We start from the raw sequence: 20,022 nt of genomic DNA, 5'->3' as shown, positions 1-20,022 counted from the left end.
ACTTGGGGGGAAAGGGAAGTGGGTTAGGGAGTAAAACACAGTAACATTGTAGCTCTATAAAGGCAGAAAACCATTAGGTAGCATTTTTTGGCAAAGCAGCAGAAATTGGCAGAACACCAGTTTTCTTTCCTCTTTTAAGCATAGCCATATTGGAGATGTGTAAACTAATATCCTACTTAACATCACTATTATTTCATCCCATAGGGAGGTGGTTCTACTAATGACACAAGCGTTTAAATCACCTCCCACGGGGGGGGAACTTGACTGTTGGCTTACAACTTGCGATGCAGTAGCAGCACTGAGCCAACTGGTGGCGTTATTTCCTTTCCGAGCGGCAGACACCGTTTCAAATGGGTCAAGGAAAAGTTTGGTGTTTTGACAATGCCAGGTGGGCGGAGCGGCGATTGGTCCATTGGTTCGTGAGTTTGGGCTCCGGGCCGCTGATTGGCCCCGGCGGCCTAATGGGGGCCGTGAGCAGGCGGTGTTCGGGGCTCCCCCGAACCCCCCCCTCCCTCCCTCTCTGCCCTGGACTCCGCTTTCCCCTCGCGCTGCTTGTCACACATTGTTTACTACGGCTTGAAATGTGACTCACATCTGAGGCTTATCTGCGGGAGTGCAGCTCTGACAAAACCAGGGGATTCTTTTTGACGCGCAGCCTTGCGTCCTGGTTATTTGGGGGAGAAGCTGTGGAGACTATCCTTTCTGCCATGACAGTGGATTTGTTTGCGTTTTTATGCGTTCTGGTCATCACATCCTCTGCGATGGAAGGTAAATGACAGTCCTGAACTGTAGATGTGGGGGTCCAGCATGTGTTTTTTTTAGGGGGGGTTTCTGCGTTCCCAGCGTTCAGGGATGCTGTACACGTGGATGGCACCGGGCAGCATCCTCCCGCTCCTCCGCTCACACTTTCTACTGTTTTCATTCTCTTATGTGAAGAAGGGTTTTAGCCTGAATTATGGTTCCGCGTTAAATCGACGCAGAGTCTACACCGTACGTTGCGCGTCGCCGCGTAACCTACGGCGTAGGCTCTGCGTCGATTTAACGCGGAACCATAAAGCAGCATTTACTTTGAGCCATTTAAACGTGCCTTTAAACGCTTTTGTTGACAGAGGCTGTTGTATGAGGAATGTGTGCCACATTTCCGCGCATTGAGTAGTTTTCATCTTTTTCTACTTGTAGGATTTGAGATGCGCCCACCAGCTTATTATTTATTATTTCGATTTGTGTTAACCCACGAGCCTTTTTTTTTAAGTGTGACAAAAAGGTTGAATGTAACCAAACATACCTATGAAATTCCCGTCACGTTTTTGATTAAGTAATATATAAGAATTTATAAATTAGGTTCAGAAAAGTCCATCTGGCATTTCCAGTCGGTCAAGGAAACGCTCATTTGTGGATTGTGCTCGCAGGATGACTCCCTGTATGTTGAATTTTACGCTGGAGTATTTTCACAATGTGTATGAGAAGTATTCTTTTAACTGTTTTAAAACCACCCACATTACGCACCACGAAAACACTCCTTTTGAAAAAAAAAAAACACGTCATTTTGTCACATTATCCTTGGATTTTGCTCGTTTAATTCTAATTTTGAGACTTTCTCAGCACTTCCTCCCCCCTCCTTCTCATGTAAGTGGTGATGCCACTAGTACAGTAGCTGTTATGTCCTCAGTCAAACATGTTTTTCATTTCCGCTGTAGGACCACAGGGACTGGACACTACTGTCTGTGTGCCGGATGGATAGCTCAGCTCCCATCATGGATACATCCATTCTCTCATTTTATCGTACAGCAATTTATCAACATACAGAAGACGCTCACTTCCCCTGTCAGTTAGTATCTATTCTTATATATGAATAGATGAAGAGGACAATTAGAATTAGTTTTCTCACATGACATTTGCTCTTCAATCATTTACAAGTCTATCCCTGTTTTGTTCCCGGCTCTGCTTGTGCTCTATAATTTGGCAGCCCGCTTTCTTGTTTGTGCGCATCAGATTTCAATACAGGCTATGGATACTCTACCAAGCCCGGGCCTAAATTACCACCTCTGGGAGAACACATATTTTTCGACTTCAAATCTTTACCCTGTATGAAAAGGGTGGATGATAAAGGAGTGAAATTTCCCTGCAAGGGAAAGGGTGGGTGATATGTGCTTAAAAAGATGGGACCAAAACGAAGCAGGCGAGCAGGGAAATGGCCCCTGGGTCACCTGAGTAACACGGATGAAAGTGATTTTCTTGTTTTTGGTTGCTAATTGAAAGGCGGATGCCGCTGGGGATGGTTAAAATCTTCACTGATCTGAACTCCGGTCTCTTCCTCCTTCCTTTTGATTTATCTATTCATTTATTTGTTATTATTGTGTGTGTGCGTGTGTGTTAGTGGGAGAAAGGGAAGCCACTGACCTCATTATTTCTGCCTTTCTTGTCAGCATTAATCTGATTACAAGTCTAAATCAGATGAAAGTGTCTGTTTGCACAAACGAGTGTGGGTGGCTCTTAGTAACTTTAGAGGAGTGAGCACCCCCCGACCATATGGACTGATAGCTGTGATGAAAAGAGTGATTTATTTGACCTCTCTGCATATAAACACATAGAGACCTGGTACATCATACAAGAAGTGATGAAAATCACAGGAAGGAAAAACTACTATGGATGGATGGATGGGCGAGATACAGTTAGGGATAGAAAAAGAGATTTACCGTACAGTCGGAGGTTTATGTAAAGGTGGATGTTTATTTGTTTAGGCGAGGTGCACAGAAGGACCAAACCTGTTTCCTTTCATTCTCCAGGCATTCAAATGCTTCGTCACACAAGATGCCGTGATACTAACGAGTTACTGAAAGGGTGCAGAGGGCATTCAGACCCAAAGAACAAAGCCAACACAGAGTAGATAGAAAATGGGGATTTGCATAGCATTAAATACGTAGCATGTGCATTGGTCTTTTTTTTAAAAAACCTTATTTGTTTTCTGTCTCCATTTCTCCCTGTCATCGTCACCTTCTCAGACAGCTTTCCTCTGCACCTTTTTTTCCCTTCATTTCTCTAACCCATACTCTATCTTCCACTATTTTTCCCCCCACTAATCTCCTCACTCCACTCCTGCCTCCCTCTTTGCTTCTGTGGCAGGCAGATGGTTTTTGCCAACAGCAGCAGTAATTCTCCTCCACTTGCAAAGCCATTGCTTATTTTTGTTTGCACTTAAACCAATTAAGCTTAGATAAACTCCTGCATTTAACGGCTTGGAACTGGGTGGTGGAGGGAGCACAAAATGAGCGAAGGTGGATCAAATAGTGGTTGAAGGTAGACGTGTACGAGAGGAAGATGAAAAGGTGAGGGAGACAGAAAGGGGTGGCCGTGATTTTTCAAAAGACATCCAGTATATATGTTTTACAAATAAGTAGAGTGAGGCAAGCCTAAGAAGGTAATTGGGAAACAGACTGTTTCTGTTATTTGACATACAGATTGTGTCTGAGCCTCGCTTCCCTGGTGTAAAACAGCAGCAGCATTTAATATGAGAAGGATAAAAGGATAAAGGTATGTTAGTGATGTTTTGTACACAGTCCCTGAGGATCTGTGTTCGCATCCTCTGTGGAAAATGCACTGTGGTAATACATTTTCCACAGAGGATCTAAACAGGAAAATGATAGCTCCCTGTATGATACACTAAAAAAAAAAAAAAACTGCTTTCTTATACAAAATTAATTGCATTTGTGATGCTGACCTGACTCGCTGACCTCAATAGCAGTGAGGTTGATGAGATCCACGAGCGTGAACCTGCTTGAAATATGACAGACTTTAAATATAGAAACAGACTTGCAGGGCTCAAATACAGCTTAGCTAGGTCACGCCGTGTTGCGACTGCTGGGGCTGGAAAATGAAGACCAAGCTCCACAAACTGCAGTTCCTTGGCACTTTGGCTTCTTCTCAAGGCCCCAAAAGTCTCATTTGAAAATGCCATTTTACCTCGAAATGATCTTGAAATAGTCAATCCTGTCAGGTTCTAGGCCATGCCACAGTTGCCTTGTTATAATAGAGACTCGGTTTGGATTTTAGATGTGACAAAAGCCAGAGGTGGTGATACTTACCCTACATCCACGAGAGTGCGGCTTCATCAAAAAATGCAGTTTTAAAAGAAAATGATCCATAGACACTTATACTTTTTAACTTTAACTAAAAAATGTCATAAACCAGCACATTCATTAATGTTTACACTGTTAAGGGTTATCTGTTTTATTCATTTATGTATTTTCCAATAAGAGTGTCATATAAGCTGTCCAAATCAGGGGAGGAGATACAGTAATGCAGACGAGAGAAATAAACAAATTGTCTCAAAGGGCTTTGGGTTTTATCTGTCCATCCTTGACTGAGACGCCAGCATTTACAGACTGAAATTGGGTTTTCAAAGTTCAGACTCACTGGAGTAGTGTGGACATCAGTTGTACCAAAAACAATGATTTTACATTGAAAAATAAACAAAAAATTTGAGGTGGACATAGTGTAGCCTTAAAGGGGTAACCTAGTGCTAGTGTTTATACCTTTTAGAAATACCTGTAAAGAGTATTTCTTATATGGAAATAGGGGAAAAAAAAAGAACGGCATAGAAATCATCATGTTTTTACCAATTGGCTCCACTCAGTATTTCAGGGTTTTGCTTTTATACAACTTAACATGAATAAAAGTGTGTTCTTTGAGTGAAGCATGAGTGCCGTGGCCACTCCGCAGCAGCTGTTTCCTCGAGTGCCTCCATCTCTTGAGTCTCTTCTGCCTCCTAAAACAGAATAGGATAATGGCTAAATGACAAAATCAAGTCTGTGAACCTGTTGTCCACAAACCTAATGGGTACATCATTATTTTTCTTTGTCTTTTCTAAGGATCACCAAATCACTCCTTGTGGTTAGGCGGGGCTCAGAAGTCAGTTTGCTTAGACACCATTCTGTTCCAGAAAAATGTTATTTACTACAATCTAAATACTGACACTGGTCTCTCAAAAATGATAATACACTCTTCATGCACCTGATTAGGTAAACAGAGCACTTATAGGACTCTTAACAATCTCTGAATTGGAACAACAGCTTCTTTTTTTTTTTAATCAAAATTTCCAGGAAACCAGACTAGGTTAAGCATTTGTAGAATGATGCTTCATTTGGGCTATCAGGCCGTAGTTTCTTGCATTGACCCAAAATTTCTTGCCAGACACCAAAGAGTGTCAATCATTTCCTAGAATGAGAGTTGTTTTTCTTTGTGCCACTAGAGGTTGTATTAATGCAGAATGCCTCAAGAAGGCTGTTGCTGAGCTGATAATTCTCCCCGTCTCTGTGTGTGAGCTGTGTGATCTCACCAGCTGCATGGAAGAGTCAGACTGCAAAAAAAGTCCTGTTGAGTCTCTAATAGATGTGAATGTGAAATTTCTCCTTTCCTCTACTCTCTTGATTATATGTGTTCAAAGAAAAAAAGAGGAAATATTGGCACAACATAGGTCGTGGGTGTAGCTCTAGGGCTGAAAAGACATGAAGGTTTACATGTTGAGTACTCGGGAGTCTATTTTTTGCCACGGGCACTATTCATGATCTGGGACCACCTGGAGTAGGATTCAATTCCTCACTCATTTTGTTCTGCTATGTGTGTTCATGTATTGTCAGAATAACGTTAAAACCATTATGGCCCAATAGGCAAGTAGACATGCCCTCATCGCATAAAGGGGGCTTCATTTTGGCCACAGTGAAAAAGACTACTTAGTGTTAAGGCACACTTAGCCTAGTCAGCTTTGACGACCCCCATTGCAGATCCATGCCAGCAGCTGATGTGCCTGTAGCCCTGTAAATGTGTCGCACACCCTATTCTGTGACTATATTACGCTTCCATGCATGCAGTGTGGAGAGTATTTGTGATCTGTGCAGCTTGTTTCCCATAAGCCCCCACCCCAACACAGTATATCATCATGTAGAATAGGGAAATCAAAAGCTCAAGTCATTTTTTTTTTTGGTTTGATGTTACATTTTGAAATGTGACATTAAACAAGATGAAATAGCTTGCTGATATGTCTAGTGGCAGGAGAATTGTCAAATATCTTAATTGTTTTCCGCTTGTAAATAATCCTTCACACTGAAGATTAATGGATTTCAAATTGTTTGGAAATGATAGACAACATTGCTGGCTTTTCTAAAATCATTATTGAAGTCTTTCTTTCTTGACACTGTGCTAACACTACTGAATGCTCCAGACTACTAAACTAATGCTGCTTTTCAGTGAGGTGGTCCCACTCACTGATGATCAGTTAAAGTGACATCTGTAACGCATGGCTTTGGCATAGGGTTAGGGTTAGGATGCTGAAGGGCCAGGCTTGACCAAAAGACCCAGTGAAAATGTAGATTTGGTCCATGTTTGGTAAATATGTGGCATAGCCACAGTAACAATGAAATAATGCCATTAAGGCTTGAGAAATCTGGATCCGGACCACATTCAGGCCAGATATAATATGTCATGTCTTGTTATTCTGGTTAGATTTAACTATTTCAAGTTACTTTTTTCAATGTCCTGATATGGTAAAGCTTACATTTAGAAGGGTTATACTTGCTTTTGTTATGAGACTGTGTGGCCGTGTACTATAATTTATACTCTTTCATTGAAAGATATTAATTGCTTCTCTCTCTCGCATCCATATAAACACATAAGACCCAGTGAAACACTTCCTCATAGCTCACCTTACCCTAGAGACATCTGAGCCTTGGGATGGCCAGATGGTTGATGCAGGCCGGGAGCTTATGCATGTGCACTTTTTAGTGAACCCCCTCAGTGTGAAAGTGAGACGCATCATATAGGGGTCGGAAAAAAAAGATGAACATGCGCAGTTCTGAATGTGTGCGTTTGTGTGCTCTTTTCATTTTAGGTCTAGACTTGGGAGTAATGCGGGCATATCTCATTGTCTTATACCATATTGCCCGCCTGTGTCTTCCACACATTCCTGTGGCCACAGATTTGCCGTGGAGATGCTATCAGCAGTGTCAGGTTCCACCCATCTTGCTTCATGCTTGGCCCTTATCAGAACAGGTGGCAGACTGTGGGACGAGCGCTCAGGCCTTATCTGGCCAATCTCAGGGAAAAGCGAGCCGAAAGCATAACATGCGTAATGTATTAGAGCAGAGGGGTGGACGCGGTGACGCTCTCGAATTCAACCTCAAACTGTGTGAGTCATCTGTTTGCTGGAAAAGCCAGTTCTCTCAAGGGGTCTGAACACAACATGGACAGAGACACACACTTGCACACAGCCAGACACCCGCAGATGCTTATGGTGCAAAGATGCAGAAAATAAGAGGTAACTGTCCACGCACACCTAGCAGAAAGTGGCATCACTAGTAATTGATTGGCAGCAGTGACCCAACTAACCCCGCCACTCAAGGATGGCGGTGAGAAAAATGTGCTTTTTCTCATTCTTTTTTTCTGCTTCGGAGCCTTTTTCTGCTTTTTTCTTATCCTCCATTATCACCTCCCTTACTCGCTGGCTGGCAGTTGTTCAGTCAGCAGGAAAAAGAAGCCTCTTTGATATTAGTTGAATTGGGAGGTGTGAAGCAATAGCATTGATTATTGTGTCTTATTTCCCACTTTTTCACGCAGTCTGTCTTCGTAGACTGCTATACGTACAGCCTCATTTCCAGCACCTCCTCCCTACCTTCAAGCCCCTGTCTCTTCCAACCTCCCCAGCTTAAGGTCCACAAAATCTTGCTGTAAATTCAACTTCCTTACTGCTTGTTCTTGCAGATGATTTTGCTTGAAATTTGGTCTGTGTATAGATGCAAGGTATTCAGCGTGCTCTCCCAGACCTTGTTGCCTAGTTCCTTATCCCAACTTTTGCCCCCGTTTTCTCCCCATCTGCCCACTCTGACATGCCTCTTTCCCCCACCACTTTTGTGGTTAAAAACAGATGCATTTATGAAATGCTGTAAAGTTTACTACAAGGAAGAAATGGGAAACCTGAGCCTGCCCTTTGTAGGGTGTAATAGTCTCAGTATTTGAAGGAACAGGAAGAGGGTAAAGAGGCAGCTGGGGTTATGTGAGTTTTGAAACAAAGAGCTTCATTTATGATTGTTATAATGAGATCTGTTGAGTGAGGTCCAGACAGATTTTGCAGTTAAATTTAAGGCTTAAGAACAAGGCTTAAAGGATAAATTTAAGAAGAAGAAGGCCTACCTATATTATATTATATTATATATTTTATATATATATATATATATATATATATATATATATATATATATATATATATACATATATATATATATATATATATATAGTGAGAATTCTGCATCTCCATTTCTCAAAGGAATTAAAGGCAGAACGTTAATAGGGCTGAAATTACAGACAGTGGTGGAAGCTGCTCCACTTCTGATTAAATAAAAGCCGGCTCCTCCACAGGCTATTTCTCATAGGGACGGACAACCTCGCATACACACAGGCGTACGTGCACGAGAACAGATGTGAATGTGAAAGGATGCGAGTATACACAGCCATGGACACACTGAGCTTTGATGTGTGGAGAGGAAATGAGTAGAGATGGGGAGCTAAGGGCTGGGGCCTGGGGCCTGTCCCATTATTAATGAGTAAGTGCCAGAGCCTCTCCCAGGTTCAGGACATTTAGACATATTTCACCATTTCCCTGCCCTTCTCCTTACCATAAATGTAATCTCTTATTAAACACTGGTCTTTTAGCGAGAGAGCAGCTGAGAAAGTGTGCATGGTTATTTGTGTCGGTGTGTGTCTGTGTTGGCATGAGAAATGAATAATGCGTCGGAGAAACTGAAGTGCCTGCATAGTGCAAAATGGGCCGCCAACTTCTGAGAGGGACACTGATGGGGGAATAAGTAGCGGCAGTGGGAGGACAGTTTCCACCGTGCGTATCGCTGGATTCTACTGCCAGGAAAAATTTCACCTGCCCAGCGTTGTCCACTCTTCCAGGAGGGTAAGAAGAGCATTTGTGGAGGTAATTAACTATTGATTCAAAGTACATAGGGTAATGGGGAATGAGTGGACAGTATCTCGATCCACCTGCAGTCGCCTGACTGGTAGCAGTACACCTTAAAATGCAAAAGGGTGGGAGGCGTATTTCATTGATTTGTCTTGTTTTTACATTCTGATTCCTTTTGTCCATTCCTGTGTCTACTTTTTGAAATATGGTCGGATGATTCACAGAGTAAGTCCCTTTTGGCCCACAGACAGCCATAACTGTTCATGAAGGGGAGGTAGGTCAATGTTGATTGGGATTTATGTTAACACAATTCATCCTGAGGTCACATAGCAAAGATTTCACATTTTGACCATATAGTTTGAGCAAATGCACAAACAAGCCAGGAAGAAAGTTACCAGATGGAGACGCTGTTGTAGTCCATCATCTGTGTCCTCCTACATCACTGTGATGTATTGGTTTTGTCTGAGGCGAGCAGGAGGACAAGGATTTAAACTCATTTGTGCAAGAGAACAGAGGCGACGAGGGACAAAGAGGTAGCGAGAGAGAGAAGAATGGGTTTGTATCATGCCTTCAATCTCATATGTGCTAATTAGGAGGCTGCTGGTTCTGGCTGCTAACCCTTAAGCTCACCCATCCCTTTAAAGTGTGCTTTTCTTTGACACTACATGTCTTTGGATTATGGTGGGGATTGTGATTTACCTATTTCCCACAAAAAGAGTAAAAAAAAAGTCATAATTGATGTGTTGAATCATGGTATCGTGTGCATTGGATGTTGGTGTAAGTCGTCTTATTTTGAGTGCAACGTTTTGTGTTTCAGTTATACACCCCTGACTTATACCTCCTCTGCATTGAGACTTGCTGAACTGTGTAAAATTCATGGCCTTTTCTAATTGTTTCTTTCCTCCTCATTCTTTATTCCTATGAAGTCTGTCCCCTTCCCCGCTTTCTCCCAAGGCTGAGCATTTAAAGCGGCATGCCTTTGATCTGAGCTTCACACACTGTTAGAGACCCACTCAGCAGATTGACACATGATGTTTTGCCAGAGTCAGCCCATTTCTGAGAGCTGGGGAAATGAACTGTTTGTGTATATTGCACAAACATGCGGTATTCAGTCAGGTAGTTTTAAATAAGGTAAAGCAGAATCCGGAGGTGAAAGAACAGATGTGCTCGTTTTTCTACTGTGGCCGCGTAGCTGTGCGCTGATGACATGTCAAGAAGACAAACGTTCGCGCTAAGCTAAGTTGAATGTAATTGTGCAGCAGTTTTTCTGGTGTTTTACAATGGTGTCACATCCGTTTAAGATGACGTTCAGTTAATATCAAGAGTCATCCTTGACGAACAGAAGATAGAAAATGGTTCATGTAAAGTAGGAAAAATTGGGCTCTTTTTTATGCTTTTATTCAACCAGCTTTAGATCCTTTAAAGCCTTAGATCTTTGCTGCAGCGCAGAAGACGATAGATGACTTGTAGAGGTCTAACTAGACGGGAAGTGTGTGATATATGTGGGTGTATATTGTGCAAATTACCGTGAATAGCTTAAGAGAATCTCTTAGCATCAAGCTCTGCAAGAGGCTCTGTGTGCTTGATGTGCAGTGCATTGTTGTTATTATTATGGGAATTTACGGCATTATTTCAACATATAGAGCTGTTCCATCTTTGAAGGTTTATACATCATACATTGCAGGTTGTGGATTTATTTTGTAAATTACTGTTGTGTGTCTGGCTACCCACCAGCGCTATCTCCTGTTATTTCCTGCTGTCTTTCGCAAATCATCAGCTGATGAAGTCAATTTCAAATTTGCACGAGTAGTGGAGCGTCTAGGTGGCACAGTGTTTTCTGGTTCAAATCCTTGCTAAGGACTTTTTTTTGTGTGGAGTTTTTGTGTTATCTTCACAGTCCAAAAATACGTGTGTCACCTGTGATGGGCTGGAGATCTCTCCAGGGTGTAGCCTACATCTGGGATATGCTGCAGGCCTCAGGCCCCAGTGATGGAGTATAAAGCAGTTATAAAAAACACAATAAATAGATAAATGGATAGTAAGGCGTGGCTAGCGTTTCATTTGTTGGTAACTCAAAAGGTCACATCTGTTGAATTCAGTTTCTTTTTTTTTTTTACATTTTATGTAAGGTTTTGAAAACCTCCTGACTCATGACTGTGCAGCAAATCTCAGAACAGTATGTGTGACTGCCGAACAAGGTGTTGAAATCACTCTCTTTCAGCATGCTGTATTCAAAAGCTCTTGCTAAATAACCCCTTTTTTCTGTATGGGAGGTCTTGGAGATCTTTTGTGTTATTACTCTGTCAGTATACAGTGTATGCCAGTACATTGTGTATCCCTCACAAAAGGACATCATTTCAGCCTGAGAGTACTTAGGATTAAATAAATCACATTACTGAGTTGCTCCCAACCTTTATGGATGGGTAAATCATGCTCCAACCTGTGTTAATGATAACACTGACTGTGTAATGCCAATCCTAACGGCTGCCTGGACAAAAGACTCTGCCAAAGCAGAGTCATATATGGGTGCGTTACGGTGTGACAATTAAGATTCAGATTTCAGATTTCTTTTATTTGTTATTGAGTCAGCGCCCCGACACAACGGAATTTCATTCCATTCCCAGGCTTTTACCGTATGTGCCAAAGATTGAATCTGCTTTTCACTAGATAAAAAAACAAAAAAATAAAACAGGTTCGGACAATTAAGGAATGTTGTCCCTCTATTTGCACATTTCCAAAAGTGTTGTTTGAGTCGGTTGCTGTGATTTCTAGACTATCATGCATATTTATTCTTTTCTGTTTTTAAATTTGATTAAATGTTTCCATCTCTTTTTGGGTTTGTGGCCCCATGTACACAGATCTATGCTCTTTTCTAGTTATTGATATCAGTATGTATGTATGATTTTGAATACTTTGGATGGAATATACAGTAGTCTTAACAGTCTAGTTTTGATATTTGAATGATTTTGGATGATCACTTGCCAAAAGTCTGGACTTTCTCAAATCCACTTGGTATATTTTTATTCCAAAAAATAAGGTGCGACAGAAAGGGTCAGATGTGTATTGCTCACTTTATGTGATAAATAACTCCTGACAAGGTCACTGTGTGAGTCTGAGAGTGTGTATTTGTGTATGTTTGTGCAAGTGGATTCAAGCACCTCTGGAAAAAAAATGTAATACAAATATTCTGCTTGTCCTTAAAGGGTTTTTTAGAGACCTGCCAGTGACCGACTGAGGGAAGATGCCTTCTTTCTGCTGTTACTTACATCTGGACATGTAGACACAAGAGACTGGCTTATGTTTTTGCATTGTGTTTACAATCACTTTGACATCCTGGTAATGCTCAGGGAATCAACTGCACCTTTGATAAACATCATGTAGAAGCTTTTTAAGAGGAAATGCATGATAAATTGCCAGATGGATGAATATTATTTATTTAAAAAAAGGTAGAAAAGACGACGGACAAACACGAGGCATCCATCTCTTGTTGTTGTCTTGGCTCTGAGTGATTGTGATTGACCAGGATGGATGCAGTCATATCATGTGTCACTGCCTGGGGAGGGAGTGACAGGTGTCATAAGTGTTCATTGTTTATTCGAGAGCCAAGTGTTTGTCTGGTGGAATAGCCACGTTTGGTGGATACCAGACTGATTTGTCACCTCTAATGTGTCTCACAAAAGTGAGACAAAAAGTGGAGTGTTTGTCCGATGTAAAAAAAGTTACCTTTTAATTTCAAGGTCACGTCTAGTTCAACTAATCCAATAAATAAACATCTGAGGCCAGGAAAAGCTTTTACAAGGTATTTCAAATATAGACTTTTCTGTTCATTTCTTAATATACTTTGTCTTGGAATCTATGTTCAATGAGACCCGGTCATATTTAGAAGACTTTATCTTTTGTAGTTACTGACAATCGTGTATTAACCGTTCTCTGCAGGTACAAATCAGTTTTAAAATAATAATAATAATTCAAAAAAAAAATCTTATCTAAAATCAGTTTGAAGACAGCTGGGATAAATTACAGTGAAAGCATCAATAAGAAGTTAAACCTTTAAAAGGTAGAAAGGGATTTTCAGGATTTGCAACATCTCTCTTAAGCACAGCTCAAAATGTTTCTTATGCTCTAACAACTATATTTAAAATTACTTTTAACATTACTGTAGCTCAGTCAGTTCTTTTACCGGTACTTTATATTTATTGATTTATTTATGCTGTGATAGCTGCAGACTACAGCTGAAGAGTGACAACGAGATGCTGACACGTGTGGCTGCTTCACACAGTAAGAAGCGTTATTTAATTTTCAAGCTAAAAGCATTTCTGACGGCGCAAAACCTTAATTGTTAACTGGTAACTTAAAACAGGGCGATACGCCATTTTCCGATTTTATATTTACTTCTCAAAATGTGATGTGTCACTGGGACCTAACTCTAAAGTGTCTGATCAGATGCTTTTAACTTAATATTCAAATTTAATGTTAAATAAAAGGTACTTTTTTAATAAAATGTGAGGCCCCAATGTCACTTCTGGGATCAGCGTCTGTGAATTATGGTAAAAAAAACAGAGTCTGTGAGTAATACATTTGCCACTCCTCACTACAGCAGTTATTTACAATATTGACACAGCTACTAACCATATAAGACAGTCAGCTTGTAACAGCCAGATTTATGGGGGTAAAATCTCCACAAATCAGGTGACACCAGTCCAATTGAGCAGCAATTTTCCTCCCAGTTAAATCTACTGTCATGACAGAGGAAGATATACTGTTTCTTCAAAACACACAACTCCACAGGCTGAACAACTGGTGCTTCACTCAGTGTAAAACAGCATATGGTATCATTACAAATGATTGAAATTAGACGTATGACATATATATGTTACAGTTAATGTAGAAAAACGGCTATTTTGCAAAGTAGCCGGTCAATGTGCAAAATGACCGTCAGGGCGGTGAATGTGTAAATTAGCCCGCTAATGTGCAAAATAACCGTCAGGGCGGCTAATGTAGAAAAACGGCTATTTTGCAAAGTACATACATTTTTAAGCTCATGGTGCGCGGACATCACATTTTTAATCATCTCTCCAGTCTCGATGCTCCGGTCAGCTCGAGACAATTGTCTCGAGCTGACCGTGGCATGCCGTGGCAATTATAGCAATTATTCTGAGTCCAAATCCCATGCAGTATATTCCTAAATTGAGTATTCCAAAACGAATAATGCAAACTACAGATCACGTCATTGGCACCCCAGAATAGAGCGCCACCGAGGTGGCAAAGCGCAGTGGAGTGCACTCACCTCTACCAGCCTTATAGGTCTGGGAAATGTACTCGCAAATATCCAGTGTGACAGTAAAGATCTATTCCCACCTTCTCTTTGCACCTCCAAAACAGACAAACAGTTGTTGCGTCTCGCGCAAACCCGAAGCGCGCGCATGATGAGATGAGGTCTCTCCTCCTCCTCCATTTGCACAAATTGATTAAACCAAAACAAACTAAGCAAACGTAATTCATTTGGTAGATAGAGTCCAGTTACTACACTACAGAATAGCCTACAGTTCAGTTGAATGGATGAAGTTCGCGCTTCAAACCAGTCACTTACAGTCGCCAATCAGTGCAGTTGGTGTGTAGCGCAGCCAATTGAAGAAGCCCATATGCTGCACATGCTTGTTGTTGACAAGGCTATTTATGGCTGTTGAAGAAGCCTAACGTTACACTCCCCGAAAAAGTGTCGGGTCTGACACATCCACAGCATTAACCGGCTACTGCCGTTTTTCTACATTAGCCGCCCAGACGGGTATTTTGCACATTAGCCGGCTATTTTGCAAAATAGCCGTTTTTCTACATTAACCGTAACATATATGATATATGACCAGTGGTGTAAAGTAACGAAGTACAAGTACTTCGTTATTGTACTTAAGTAAGATTTTTGAGAATTTGTACTTTTATTGATACTTTCATTTTTCTGTACTTTTACTTTTACTTCGTTACATTTTCAAGGAAAAAATCGTACTTTTAATCCGCTATATTTAAAATTGGACACGTCGTTACTCGCTACAAATTAAAGAACAGCACAGCGGGGGCTGATTTATGGTTCCGCGTTGCACCGGCGCAGAGCTACGGCGTAGGGTACGCGGCGACGCACACCCTACGCCGTAGCCTACGGCGTAAGGTGTGCGTCGATTTAACGTGGAACCATAAGGCGGACGGGAAGGAAGGGGGCCGTGTGAATGTACCGAGAAGGAGCCACAGCTCCCGGGAGAGTTGCGCCGCAGAGGCGGGCCGGAAGGCCGGAGGAACCGCCGTCGCGTCGAGTACCGATGAGGACTGAAGCCTGAATTATGGTTCTGCGTTAAATCGACGCAGAGCCTCGCCGTAGGGTACGGGCCCTGCGTTGGTGTAACGCGGAACCATAAATCAGCCTTGAGTGGCAGCCAACGCGTGTTCATGCGCACCATTCTTTATCAGCTGGGGTTGCTTAATGTTGTCACTGCATACTACAGGCTGGGGGTGGACCTGTCAGCGGGGTCAATGGGGTACAGCAGCAGTGATGAGCAAAGGGAGAAATTAAAATGGGGTAATGGAAACAAACGCTAAAGGGGTCAGAATAATATCACCATTATTTAGAGTTGTAAGCAAATTCTTGGATTCTTCATTTCTTTGCAATCCTTTTGAAAATAATTTTGTACTTTGAATTTTGTACTTTGTACTTTGTACTTTTTACTTTTTACTTTTGTACTTAAGTACATTTTACACCATGTACTTTTGGTACTTTATTATATTTAAGTTGAGGTACTTTTATACTTTTACTTAAGTAATGTTCTTAATGGGTACTTTTTACTTTTACTTAAGTAATTTTAAGCAGAAAATTTGTACTTTTACTTAAGTACAATATTTTTGTACTTTTTCCACCTCTGTATATGACAATAATAAATGCTTTTGAAGGTGTTCAGTTGATGCCAGAAACCTATCAGTCTTTGATACCCAGCCCTAAAAGGACTCTGGGAAACGTCAAGTCTTTTAGGGTGAAGTTACCAACAATGTCACTCAAAAACACTGAAAAAATGTTTGGTGACACTGGCAGCGGTGAGAAATGTACACACTGGTGCAGGTTTACAGGGGAAACAGGTTATTCAATACAGCATCAGACAATATTGATGCAATGAGACATGAAAAAGATAAATAATAATAATAAATGAAAAAAACACTTTATTTAACCCATCTCTAATTTTTAATACACCTAATTTAGTTTAAAGAAAAATAGCATGTCACTGGGTTGATGAGTGTGTGCTATTAAGGGAAGGGTGAAAGTATGAAATAGTTTTGCGTAGGGGTGTAACGATACACTAATCTCACGATACGGTACGATACACGATATTGAGGTCACGATAACGATACGATACGATATTATAGCAGTATTTTTTTAAACAACCTTGAATGAGGAACATATGACTGGAAAAAATTGTCTTATTTGAAAGACACAAAATACAAAACAATGCTGTACGTTTGCCCTATTGTTACAGTTTGTAATGCTTTATAACTGTTTAAGTTTTAAAGAGAAAGCCAGGCCAACCATTTTCCACAAACTGAACTAAAAGTAAATGTCAGGTTTGCATTATGCATCTTCAGTAAACATATTTTGCCACAAACTGAATAGTTTCTCTCACGTATGATTTGACTTTTTTCTTTCTAATTTAACAACTAAAATTAAATAAATAAATAAAAGTAAATAAATACATACAATTTTACAATCATAAAAAAGATTGATTCATGCTCACCTTATAAGTGTAAGAGGAGATTTATTTTTGTTAAGAAGTTTATTTTGGTAATTCAGGGTTGATTATTTTATAAATATATTCTTTATATTCTGATGTAAATCAGGGACTATAATGACACTAGTCAGTTTATCTGTAGTGCTTAGTATGTTTTAGATTGGGCGGAGTGATACAGCACTAGGTGCTGTGTTGATGCTCTAAAATCCTACGCTGTTGAGGGACATTAAAGTACACTGGAGCTCAGCAGAAGTTGCCTGCGTGTTTATCCTACTCACGACCCGAAAAAGGTTTAATTTAATAAGGTAAGGCTTAACTCTACACCAGCCTTACATAAGTAAAAGTTCAGAGCTGAAAACGGGACCACAAGACGGGACTAGTTTCTTCTGAGCGGAGTAAGATTTTGGTTCCCGGGTCGAGGTGCGGCCGCGGCCGCAGTCGCGGTCGCGGTCGGATGCGCGTTTCTAGTCAACACAATAGATTAATAGTAATAACCCAATATCGCGATACACTTTGTCACCTCCACGACACGTATTGTGACGTTTTTGTATCGCGAAATTTCGTGGCACGATATATTGTTACACCCCTAGTTTTGCGTGACACATGCACAGCTGCTGATCAACTTATAGATAAAAAGGCCTGGTTCCTGATCCACGGCTCCAGACAGACTTTCTCCAAAAAAAGTACCTATCTTCGAAAATGGAAATTTAAAAAGCAACATCTCAAAATTTAAGAGCATCCAATTAGATGAAATGCAACACATCGATTATTTTAACCGTCCTAATTCTGTTATTTCCATCACATAAAATAGTCTGAAATTGCTATAGATTTGTTTGTTTGTTTTTTCAGGATTGTAGCCAAGATGCAATGTATTTTCAGTCAAGCCATTCATGTTTATCCTCACAGGCATTCATGTTTATTCTCACAGACATTCATGTTTATTCTCACAGGCATTCATGTTTATTCTCATAGGCTTGAATTAAGGCTACTGGACCTGGAGCTGCTGAGCATTAGTTATAGTTATAACTTCAGATCTAATGTAAGTTAATTTACTCGTACCCTGCAGTGATATGAACTGCGTTGATCCTGAACGTTGTCTGCTTTGATCGTGACAACAGTAAGTGGAGGCTTCTCCTTGTTGCACTGTGATCTGCAAACCCTTGTTTCTATCCATTTTAAGTAACTGCTAAATGCTATACAGGGTCATATGGGTCTGCAGGAGCCTATCCCAGTTGATTACAGGTGAAAGGCAAGGGTACACCCTTGACAGGCCGCCATTCCCTCGTTTCTACTTTAACTTTATTATTCACCTTTTCTATTAATATTCTGTACATATACCCCCATTCCATATTTAAGTTCTATTTAAATTGTCATTGATGAAAGGGTATCAATACAAATGTTGGTATTTTTATGACCAAAACTTGTGTGAGTTAGGAGTCGGGACAAGGTTTTTTTTACACAGGCAGGTGCCATTGTAAAACTGTAAATGACTTGTCTGAGTTAGCAATAGTAAGTAAAGGAGGTGGGACTTCCTGATAGGTGAATGGGAACTGTCAGAACGTTTTGGGTTGAAGCTGAAAGGTCTTCAAAAATCAAGAAAAGAAAACCAAGTTACCTTGAGTCAACCTTTTAAGAATTATGTGGTGGTTGTAGATTGTCATTGGATCTCCCACCTGCCTAGAATCCATCCCTTCAACACTATTTCCTACATGGACGTCATGATGATGTACTTTCCACAGCAATTTGAATTCAAGGTGTTGAAATTGCTTCAAATAGCAGGCCTCATCTGTACTGTCCTCATCAGCATTTTTTTATGGTGAAGGTTAAACACCTTTTATTTCTAAAAGTAAGCAAAAAATGTTATGCTTCATTAGCCATACTTCCACAAAGCTACTGTATATTTCCTTTACTCAATTTTTCTCATTTAGACTGACCAAGTAGTGGCATTATACAAGTAAATTGTAATACAAACACTATTTACGCAATACTGAAGCAGAGGTCTAACAACATCTGAATCTGCTTGCTCACAAGAACATCGACTTCGATCCAATGTTCCTACTTTGTACAACCTTTGTACCCTTATATTGAGTGGCAAATACAGGGTTACTGTCATCCAAGTACCCAGTGAGACGCTGCACAAACTCTTCATTATTCAATCCTGGTGATATAACGTATGACAACTTAAGAACCTATCACGTCTTAAAACAACAACAACAAAACTGTCATACTGTATTTGCAAGTTGCATCAGTCCCACGGTTTAGAAGCAAAATGTAATCACACAGCTGGAAATCACTTATTGCAGCATGCATGGTCACACACCTGCACTCATTGGTATGGAGGACCATTTCTTTGCTAGCAGCTCCTGATTGCTTTGCCTTTCACATCGAAGTGACATCAGCACATTGCTAATTGACAGATAATTGCCAATAATGATGAGATAGATTTGTGTGAGCACAATTAAGGGAGCTTGCTGCTCCCTGCCAGTTCCTTTGAGAATTCTGAATGGATGTGTTTGTCCTTGTACAGGGTAAACCAATAAATGTTCCTAGGAACAAGTTTTGAGATTCTGTGTATGGACTTCTGTTGGACGTTCCTTTTGTTGCAATCTCTTTGAAAGATAAAACTCGTGCTTGTAAAGGGATCCTGTCTGTTGGGAAAAGATGGAGGAAATCGCTTGGAGCAGGAATGCGCTTGACCTGTTCGTTTAGGTCAGTAAAGGAATTGCCGGTGTGTGTTTGCATGTGTGTGTGTATGTCTGTCTGTTGCCCTTCTCTGTGTTCGCTCAGCAATAGAAAATTTGAAATGTGATATGAATATCCTCTCCATTCTTTCATGAAAGCACCTGAAAATACCCCTAAAAGGGTCCCATTTATGCCCACTCTCTCACAATACAGTACAATGCTCTTGATGACAGGCTAACTGGGGAAGGAAATAGCCCTGCTAGGGCCGGCATAATGGCAGAATAGTCTGGAAGCTACAGGAGGGATTTATGGAAGCAAATAATCTTATTCAAACATCCAATAGGGCCATGTGCAAGGCTTTTTTTTCTGCATCCGTGTAGTGTGTGTGTGTGTGTGTGTGTGTGTGTGTGTGTGTGTGTGCAGTTTTTGTGTCTCTGTATCTGACATCCTGACCTTTGTTGCTGTGTGTGGACATTCTGTGATGTGCTAGATGTGTGAATTGGAGCCTTGCCTAGCCTGTCAATCAGATGAAGATATCATTAGAGGTGTCACTCAAATCTCACATCTCTTTAATCAGCTGTCATACTAACACCACACACCACATGTACCTGTGCCCAGCTACCA

The 20,022-nt window shown here is 40.8% G+C and overlaps 1 protein-coding gene across 4 annotated transcripts in view; it reads left to right on the top strand.

Annotated features, from left to right (window-relative positions):
• The first annotated feature begins 548 nt into the window (after positions 1-548).
• The window catches only part of LOC133452682 (ephrin type-B receptor 1-B), a 177,160-nt gene continuing 157,686 nt past the window's right edge, over positions 549-20,022 (top strand). For 3 of the 4 annotated variants that reach the window (XR_009783275.1, XR_009783273.1, XM_061732220.1), the window contains exon 1: positions 549-768. Coding sequence is in view for 1 of the 4 variants with exons in the window: in XM_061732220.1 (XP_061588204.1) it covers positions 708-768 (61 nt within the window). In the remaining 3 variants the exon portion in view is untranslated. The remainder of the gene's footprint in view (positions 769-20,022) is intronic. The other variant, XR_009783274.1, reaches the window with a different exon arrangement.

The sequence above is a fragment of the Cololabis saira genome, chromosome 10 (genome assembly GCF_033807715.1).
Source record: "Cololabis saira isolate AMF1-May2022 chromosome 10, fColSai1.1, whole genome shotgun sequence".
In the NCBI taxonomy this organism is placed as follows: Eukaryota; Metazoa; Chordata; class Actinopteri; order Beloniformes; family Belonidae; genus Cololabis; species Cololabis saira.
The sequence above is the reverse complement of the archived record's forward strand: the minus strand, read 5'-3'. Positions and strand labels throughout refer to the sequence as shown.